This window comes from Varroa destructor, unplaced genomic scaffold (genome assembly GCF_002443255.2).
Source record: "Varroa destructor unplaced genomic scaffold, Vdes_3.0 BEIS01000007.1, whole genome shotgun sequence".
NCBI lineage: Eukaryota > Metazoa > Arthropoda > Arachnida > Mesostigmata > Varroidae > Varroa > Varroa destructor.
In genome coordinates this window covers 2,208,945-2,218,800 of record NW_019211460.1, presented here as the reverse complement: position 1 = coordinate 2,218,800, position 9,856 = coordinate 2,208,945, and the positions used below count along the sequence as shown (strand labels likewise).

Genomic DNA, 9,856 nt, shown 5'->3' with positions numbered 1-9,856 from the left:
TACCAACGACGTTGTTTGAACGACTGAGTAATAATTGGATCCATTGAAATGCTCATTGCTTGAATTATGCATGCTGATGCGTGCCGAGGGATCCCAATGCATAAGCACTGGCGCGGCCAGAGACATCGCCCTGCCAATTCTAGTTTTCGCGGAAAGCCCAAACAGTGCTCAAAAACAGAAGTGTGTACACGGAGTTCTAGGAGAGAATCAGCTAACCTTCAAAATAATCGTCGACCAAGCAAAGAGAATGCGTGTTTACGCAAATCTTGTGCCGAACTGTAATTACATTGTAGTTGCTCCTCGGTCGAAGGCCATATTAACCCGTATGGTCAGAGGATCGCTTCCGAGCTGGGACCTGCCTGGGGCCACTTTTCTCGTCAAAAACATTTGTCTTGACACTAATTGTCAGGTAAAACGCCGTAAACTTGACATGCCGCACTTTATGAAGTTAGGTGAAGTTTTCAGAAAGCAAGCTTTTCAATTATATCGAGTAGCCAAGAGCGATTACTTTAATACACCCAGAAAGTTCGCAAATCATTCGAAATATGACTGTGCCTGGCATGTATGCTGTTGGGTACTATACTTTAACATCACCCAGCGTCTGTATGTGTTGAGCCTTAATGCAAAGTCCTTAGCGATAATTGTACGGACACTTATGTAAGATCATATATTAGGATAAAGTTAGATTTTACGGCGAAAACGTGATGAAACCGCCAAAAAAACTAGTACTACCATCGTAGCTGATGCTTACCTATCCTTTTTCGTCATAGTAGTTTTTTCGGTAGTTTGCCGATCCGTGGTAACTTACCCCGGGTAACTTCGTTTAGTGCTGATAGAACGTTAGCCGTATGATAGAACGCCTAATGGCGACAGTGGACGTAAAAATCCAAACAGATTTTTGGTAATATGATGGATAGCATGCATCACTACTATATAATACAGAAAAAGAATGAACAAAGGGTTCAAAATAATAAATTACAGCGGATTATCGGAGACCTCTAAGCAAAGTAAAGATACGATTTTTAGTAATTAATCAATAGATCTTATCGTATGTTTTCCTTACACTTTATACGTTACTTTGTATATACAATTATTCTATATTTTATTTGTGTTAAACAAACGAATTTTCAAAATATTTTAAATGCGTGAAATGTGGTGTACAGGAGTCATTTGAGGGGAACTAATAACCGCGCAAAGATGGTCGCCTATGAACATGATGGAAAGGCGTAACACAATTGCTTATGCATGTTCTGTTGTCTGTTCGATAATCCAATTATGGATGGAAACACAAGAAATCATCATCGCTTCTTCCGGTAAAACATTGCTGCCACATCGCCATCGTCGATGTATTTCGGATTAATTTTCCTCTGGCGACCACGGGACGACACTGGTGGATCAGGAGTTGCTTCTAGAAGAGGTGTATCCTCAGCGGGTGTTGTCTTACTGTCCTTCTGCAGGCCTCCCAGCTGGTTCAATTGTCCACCTGAAGCCGCCGAAGATCTCCGGCGTCCTCTTTTAGCCGGACCGCCAGGGACTTGAACGGGACTGCACTCACCTACAACAACAAATAAACCAATATAAAATAACATTTGACCGAAAGTCTTTTTTAGACATTATAATAATTTACGTTATGAATTAGATAACTAGGTAAAATGGTAGAAAAGACCCTGGATATCTATATAGGTAAGGATATGACTAGTTATCTATATAGGCAAGGATATGACTAGTCGTTTATTCGATGTGAATATCGACCACATAACGCGCCATCATGAGCACACATTAAAGTGTGCTCATGATGGCGCGTTCCCGCTCCATATGCTCAATAGTCAATTCACAAGCTCTGTTACGGACCTTTTGAAGCGCCGTTGTTATTGTCCTGAAGTTGTGGACGTCCTTTATCCGGAGAGGTAGTGGATGCTTTTCGACCTCGTTTAGATCGACCTGCACCGGTTCCTGTTGTGTCAAGTGAAGTTTTTCTTCGTCGCTTTCTTGACGGTGCAGGTGCTTCAAGATCAATCTCCAAATCTCGAGACTCGTCATCGTCATCAGGCTGATCTTCAGTTTCATTGATCACAAGTTGATCCTCCCTGTTATCCGAACTATCGGTAGCGTTTGCTGCTTCATCGAAATGAACCACTTCTTGAGGGATTCTTTGCTTCTTTGGCGATATTTCGTCATGTTCTAAAGGCTCACTAACTCTTTTCTGTGCAACTTTGTTATCCATCGTACTTATACTTACATGATCGTGCTGCTGTGTCTCTGTTATTATCTGTTCCCTTTCAGACGTTGTTTCTAAGAAAAGTTTTGATGTTTTGGTTACTTCGTCGTTTTCACTTTTGCCTTCATTTTCCTCAGTATCATCTTCATTTTCGAGAACTTCTATATCCAATATCGAAGTGTCGTTGTTAATTTTTAGCTGGAATCTCTTATCTTCTTGGTCTTTTAATAGCTCTTTTTTCGTCGACATCTCCTCGTTACCCTGCTTTTCTGTGAGTACGGATGACTCAACGTCTGCTGTACGCGGGAACGCTTTCAGTTTATCGTTGTTAGACGGTAAACTCTGGACATCTACAGCATGAATCGCTTCGTCATCACTAGACTTCATGGTTTTGTCGCAAACGTTTTTTTCCTTTGTTGTCAGAATAGTGCTAGCAGTCACTACGGTTCTCTCGGATTCAATGCTCACATCGGTAGTTTTAGTATCCTTGTCCTGTAATTTCGACTCCTGCGTTTCCTTGTTTGTAGGGGAGTGTTTCCCTTCAGAAACGGAGGTCTTGGATACCTTCGAGTGATCACTGAAATATCAGTATAGCAGCAAGGCCCAAATAGAACGAAAAAAATAGTTCAATGTGAAGGAAGTTTAGAATACCAAGAACTCTTACTCCTCTGGCCCCGCGCACAACCTATGCCAATTGAAGGTTGTTAAATTCATATACTTTTAGTGCACCAAACGTATCCAATGTCAAGTGAATTAGTCGACAATATAAACAAACTAGTTTATTTTTTATTAACACAATGTTCAAAACTCAGAAGAAATGAGTATATTTTATCAGCTGTTTCTAACCTTCGATTTTTGCTATCCTCCACTTCTGAACGCTCCCTACGACTCGATCCTTCGTGCTTATATTTCTCAAATTCCGAGCTTCTTTTTCTGAAAAAGTATTGGCCATGTTACTGTTATTATGCGGCATAACACAAGCACAAGGTAGACTAAACTTGCAGCTAACACTCTAATGCTAATAGCCATTTCTCAATACACGCATATTATTTAAAACCTAACCAACAGAGCAGGTAAATTATCTTTTCTCAAATACATTTCTTCATTGAAGACATTTATTCGAGAAAAAATAATTGGTTCTTAGCGAATTAGCACATTAATCTACCTGTCCCTTTCATCATCATGATGTCGTCGACCACGGTTTCGGTCGCTTTCTCGCCGTGAGTCGTGATGATGATGGTGAGGTCTTGACGAAAATGAAGACGACGTGTTATGCCGTTGCTTTTTTCCCTCTTTGTGATCTCGTCGAAGCTCTTTAGACTCGCGATTGTCTTTCTCTTTGTCTGATCGATCTTTATCTCTGACCCTACTATTTGTTTCGCGCTCTTTGTCCTTTTCGCTATTGTTACTGTCTCGTTTACTGTCCTTGTCTCTATCAGACCTGTGCGAACGATGACCCCCATCTCTGTCTTTTTCCTTCTCCCTTTCCTTGTGGTCCGCACTACCGGCGCCTGCGCTGCCGCCGCTGCTGCTGCTGCTGCTGCTGCTGCTGCTACTCAGCCTTTTACTCCTATCATCATTTTTTTCACTTCTATCCCTACTTTCTTTATCTTTGATATCACTGTGGTGCCCGCTATTTCTACGAGGTGGCAGTGACACCGAACATGACGCGTGACCCGGTTGTCGTACGCTACGATCGCTTTTAAATAGAACCAAAAATACAAAGCACTGCTTAATACTAAAAGCACTTCCCTTTGGTTAATCATCACCACAATCATCATAACAGTATTTAACATCTGTTTGCTCCCACTCAACTCCATAACAAAACTTCTTTGGTTTCACTAAATTAATTCATAAAATAATTCATTTAAATACACACGTCGCAACGTTGTTCTTTCACATATAGCTAACGGAGAGATTTGGAAATGTTTAAGACCAAGCCCCTATTCACTTAATAACGTGGACATTCAGCTATTTGTGACAGACGTAAGATAGAAATTGTTCAGAACATTTGCCATACAAACGTCCATTAACATTATAGGGTTACTCACCTGGAATGACGACTACTGTTGCTAGCAGTTTTATGGTGGCCTAAATAGTTCGAGTTCTCTACCTTTTTCTGCGAGTCACTATCTTCTTTTTGACTTGCCTTCTCGTCCGCGTTGTCAATGTCCTGCGCAGGGACTTCGCTTTCATCCTTGTCTTCTGAGGGACTCATTGGTTGAGCTACAAAAGACTCTGCCTCGAAAACGCTAGCACGCTTCTGCAAATTTTCTTCCACGTCGCTTTCAATCTTTGGCGACCGTACAGAAAAGACAGGGCTCTCATTACTAGGATCAGGACAGTCAAGGGGCACTATGTTAGCATTTACTGCTAACTCACCCAGCGGATCGCATTCCATGGATTCCACTACATGTTCAGATGGGTGTCCAGTAGCCTCGGTGGTCCTTTCTGTCGTAATCTCTGTTGCTTCTAACAAAGGTTCGTCTTCAACGGGCGTTTCACCTCGTTCTTCACCAGATAATCGAACAAATTCTAAAATATAGATAGCACAACAAGTAATGTCGCCAACAGTTAGATGTACTACATATGTTTTACGCATCAAAGAAATGAAAGTGGCCAGGTCTAATATAACATCTCTATAATGGTTTAGTGGTAACGTGTTTGCCTTTTAAATGTTAAGATGCGTGCGATGATCTAAGTTCGGAACCGAGTATAGACATACTTCGTTTTATTCTGAGGACCAATTGTCTGAAGCAATACAGTAATGCAAGGCAGTACCGGATGTAAAAAGTCAAACCATCTTTTTCATACCTAACATAGGTATTTGAAAATATATGAGATAACTTGTTACTATATCGTAATCACCGTTGGAATCGAGATCAGATGTTCCAGGGGGACGAGTATCTTCGTCTGCTGGCTGCGTAGTAGGGACTGCCTCAATTCGGGTACTACAATCATCCTCAGTAGCTGTGCCTATGCTACCCTCGGATGAGACAACTTCCTCGCCAAAACCCAGTCTAACTGTACTATAACAACCATCGTGCGTCCCCTCAATAGTAGGCGAAGGGGGTCCGGAGGGTGCACCGCCCTCAGCTTTCTGTTTAGGGGGAGCTACTGATGGTGGTCGAGGCGGTGTCGTTGGCATCAGATCTACATCAACCGGCCTTGAGCTTGAAGACTGTTCCGGTGATGACAAAGCAGGGTCTGTCCTACTTTGCATTAGAGAAAGCAGTTGTTTGGGTCTCATATTATCGTCCTCCTCTTGCGATTTTTGAGGCGAACGTGGGAACTGCGGCGTGGTCTCTCTAGCCTCGATATGTTTCACCGAGCCGTCACTCATATGCGAGGGAGACTGCGTAGATCGAGTCGGGCTAAACGAATTCGGCGCGTCCGCACAGAACAGGGTGGTTTTAGGGACTGTCTTAGATTCAGCCACTGCCACAGGTCTCCTGAAACCGACAAAGCACGGAGGAAATATACCTTAATATAATTAATTTATTTAACAATAACAGTAGTATTGTTATTCTACCCACAATTACGTCGCTACGTCATCTCACTAACTGCAGTAACTGCACCAACATTCACTCTCAGATATATTGTAGCGAGAATAAACTCACTCATAAGGTGAACGTAAAGAAAATCTCCTCGTGAAGTCTACTTGTATACATAAGAAATCCGGCCATTACAGTGGAACTCACAAAGTTAGTTTATTAAAATGAATGGCTTCATTTTGATGTATCTTTAGGTAGCAGTTTCATACAGGCTGGCTGAGAATTTATGTTTGCTGTATGTATGTACAGTATCCTTGCAACATCTAACTCACGGCGCTTCTGTTCCTTCTAGTGCAGTCTCCGTGCGGCAGACATCGCTTCGAGCATCTGTGGTATCTGATATACAGCCTGGCGGACCTAGATCCGCTTTTGCGGATTGATCCCTTGTTCTTGCTGCTACCGTCGCTACTGTCATATGATAAGGATTTTCTGCGCTTTCCGCCGTATTCGGCTGCTGCAGTTCCTGCTCTTCCTGTTCATCGATTGTAGGAGTAACACTCCCGACGGTGTCACCTTCTCCTTCAACGTCGTTAAGCTCCTCATCTGATACTAACTCCATGTTATCCTCTTGCATAAGCTTATTCTGGACCATCAACGAAGATGCAACAGTCCCCTAGAAACAATAAATTGTTAAAATCCATCTGTTACTCACTTATCCTCCTCTTTAACTTTTAATTACTGATGAACTATTTCATTTTATAGAAACCCGTCTACAAAGAAAATTATGCTAGGTATTAACTCAATTCGGACGGACCTCGAACAAGTGCGTGTCTGGTTGGCTCATTCTTTAGATAAACATTCACTTTAGTCTGAAGTAATTAATATTGATAGTATTTTGATTGATTATAACACTTTATTTTACAGTCTTAAATGCATTACCTCGTCAATAACCATTCGGCTATTATCATCTGCTGTATTGTTGCCGTCAGTGTATGGGCTGGGAGGCATCACGCCGTGGGAATAATCCACCCCAGGAGGAACTGGTTCGTGTTTAGGAGCAATCATGTTTCCAACAGGAAAGAGACCCCGAAAGTCGGTCCGTGCCTCGCCACAACTCTCGTCGCCATTTCGTGAAAACGGCCTTTGATTGAGGCTTCGTCTGCTGCAAAACGACACAAGCCCAACAAACGTGCTTAGTGAAACGTTCAGCTAACATTTCACTACTGAGGGCAAATAGAATCAATGTGAACTATATGTTCGACCTCCGTAAAGCACTACTTGAGTAAAATGTCAAACACAACTGTTCAACTTCATCAACCCGTGCTTCTTTGCAGAATGTCCAGCAACTCACTTCGAGGGTGGAGATGAGGGTATTACTTCATTATCGGGTTCATCCTCAACCGGCGTAGCTTCACCTTCCTCCTCACCTGCCGTCAAAACGCTTTCGCCGCCGTCCGATAGCTCTTCGAATGTCGAATCAGGTCGTTTACCATTTCCTAATTCTTCATCTTCGTTCGTCGACGCCGATGATGCCACAGGTGGATCCCTGTGAACTGGAGTTGATTCTACCGTTTCCTGATTTGTCGCAGCTACAAATAGCTGCTCGTCTTGATTAATCATCACCATAGTGGTTGATAGACTGTTGGATTCAACTTCACTCGGGTTGATAGCACCCCTTTTAATATCTGGAGGTTGTTGTGTTGGATCTCCAGTTGAATCCGTTTGGTCATCATCCTCAAGGAAGTCATTGGAAAGCGGACTGTTAGAAATATCTTCCCCTTCGATTAACAGTACCATTGATTCTTGGACAACTTCTGTCTCATCTTCACCCACCCCTGTGAGGGAAGAGTCCCTGGAGTAGTGATTGCTGCCTGCATTGGTCGAGGCCGTTCCGGGAACAGGCGCACGTGATGAGTTGACAAAATCTCCTATATCACCGACCACCTCGTCTCGTCCAACCATACTACAATCCGACATATCTGAAATGACCCAAATGTAAACGACGGAAGAGTTCCATATATAACTGTAGGTGTTTGCGGGAAATTAGAAAACTCCATATTGTTGCTGATCTTTATTAGTTGCAATCGGTACAGTCAAATAAGTGATCAGTTAAATACTTACCAACCGAATAATCGCTCCCATGGGGTGAAGGTGGCTCCGGCGGACGTGGGTCGCCAACTGCCCCTTCGTGTTCTAGCCTGGTCCTATTATTATCTCCCATTAGCCCGCCTTGGCTCATCATCATGAGACCAGCCACGTCGGGCGGCGGTGGCACTGGCGGAAAAGGAGGTAACCCTGGCGGCGGACAAACTGGGCAAACAAAATATATTTTTTCTACGTCAGTTTTTCCTCACATTAGTCTATAGCATCATAATACTGACAAGCACTAATTTAAATATCGTATGTATCGTAAATATCTAATTACGGTTATATTAATCTAATTACGTAAAACTTTTAGATTTTTATTTCCTCAATATGTCCGTAGAATATTTTGTTTGTGGAGCACACAATCCTTACAAAGTATTCACCCGGTCGTAAAATATGATATTTGAGTCAACTAACAATTATCCATAGAATTCTTGATGAAAACCCGTTCCGCTTGTTGCCCCCCAATGCGAGTTTCAAAATGCCGACAAATTTTTCGAGGCTTAAGAAATATCATACCAAAATCATTAGCTAAGCCATCATTTCTCTTAACAATAAATGGCAGGCACGCGTAATTGTCTTATGCGTGCTGTTATTAGGTAAATTTCATACTTTCATTTCTCTTTACTCATGCGGAGCGCCTCAATTAAATTTTCCTTTTAGGAAATATGGATTATTCTTTAGTACATTGTATGCAAACGGAACGCTACCATAATTTGGTGGAGGCATCGAAAAGTTAGGCGGAGGTACAGCAACTGGCACTCCGTGGCTTGCTGCAATGGGCTGAGGTGGTGTTTCGCTGATGCCAAGGAAGTCAGCGATTTCTGTTTGCACTTTTGGCCGTATAAAACGCTCCACTCTGGAAAATACTAGCTGATCCACTAAATGGTCAAGACCAGTCTTTAGAAGACCTGATCTGCAAATAAATTAGAAGATAAAGATTTATGAAATTCAGATAAATTAGGACCAATAATAGTTATACAAAAATAGTCATATACGGTAAGCTAGATAAAAATTAAGCCTTATAAAAATATATAGTATATAACACATACATACGCAGATCATTCAAGTTTTAGGAATTATGAAGTTAACTAATTGTAAGTGATATATATGATAAAAATAATATTGGCAGTGGACTTTATAATCTATATTTAGTTATTCGAAAGCGTTTGCTAGGTGAATGCGTTATAACGGAGAATTGAAACTTCGTAAGAAATCAAACGCCTTTCTCCTTCTAACAGAAAAGGAAACAATTAGAGGGGACCATAACTTCAGCAATCATTCCATTAAATCAAGTAGTGGGCGACGTATCTATTGGTGCTTCATGAAGCTATCGCGTTGATACCATGTTTGGGCGCCTTGACCTTTCACGATTATTCATGAATAAGATTTCGGTAGTTTCAATTTAAACAAATTGTCAGACACCTTTTCAAGTCTCACGGCTTAGACATATTAATTTAACTCATCCTAAAGTTTTAAGATATAAAGGCCGGCTTAATCACTGATAAAAAAAAAACAGTGTTCTGTAATTATGATTATGACTACACATTTGGGTTTCAGAAAGACCCTCCAAATTACACTTAAAGCACTAATAAAACGTTTGTATGCATTGCCATCATCTAGCTATATATGACATACTCATTGATATCTTTGCGAAGTGTTTCTCGAAGTTGATTCTTTTGTAGGACACTGCTCCATTGTTGACGCTTAAGAAATGCACTAACATAGCCTTCGACGCGTTGCTTTAGGTTTAAATATGAAGGCTGCAACGAAAGCGACAACACAGCGAGAAATGCGAACAAATACATATCAACACGCATCCGTAATAGCGATCCTTCTCAGTTCATGCATTTACAAAACATTGTTCAAGAAACAGAATAGACTCTAACGCACATTACACTATCACCAAGTTACCATTTGATGATGCTGCCAAAGATATTGCACTAGTTAGCCATAGGAAACGAATGCTTAGTGTTTTCTGAAACACGCAACAAAATAT

General features: G+C 41.5%; 1 protein-coding gene across 4 annotated transcripts in view; it reads right to left on the bottom strand.

Annotated features, from left to right (window-relative positions):
* Nucleotides 1–1,019: 1,019 nt before the first annotated feature.
* The window catches only part of LOC111253764 (uncharacterized), a 10,602-nt gene continuing 1,765 nt past the window's right edge, over nucleotides 1,020–9,856 (bottom strand). For 3 of the 4 annotated variants that reach the window (XM_022813683.2, XM_086976150.1, XM_086976148.1), the window contains exons 3-14: nucleotides 9,496–9,620; nucleotides 8,568–8,773; nucleotides 7,834–8,022; nucleotides 7,064–7,691; nucleotides 6,652–6,874; nucleotides 6,045–6,385; nucleotides 5,087–5,670; nucleotides 4,270–4,753; nucleotides 3,384–3,917; nucleotides 3,065–3,151; nucleotides 1,852–2,795; nucleotides 1,020–1,555 (exon numbers count right to left, since the gene is read on the bottom strand). In XM_022813683.2, the coding sequence (XP_022669418.1) occupies nucleotides 1,299–1,555; nucleotides 1,852–2,795; nucleotides 3,065–3,151; nucleotides 3,384–3,917; nucleotides 4,270–4,753; nucleotides 5,087–5,670; nucleotides 6,045–6,385; nucleotides 6,652–6,874; nucleotides 7,064–7,691; nucleotides 7,834–8,022; nucleotides 8,568–8,773; nucleotides 9,496–9,620 (4,602 nt within the window). In that variant the 3' untranslated portion in view covers nucleotides 1,020–1,298. The remainder of the gene's footprint in view (nucleotides 1,556–1,851; nucleotides 2,796–3,064; nucleotides 3,152–3,383; nucleotides 3,918–4,269; nucleotides 4,754–5,086; nucleotides 5,671–6,044; nucleotides 6,386–6,651; nucleotides 6,875–7,063; nucleotides 7,692–7,833; nucleotides 8,023–8,567; nucleotides 8,774–9,495; nucleotides 9,621–9,856) is intronic. The other variant, XM_086976149.1, reaches the window with a different exon arrangement.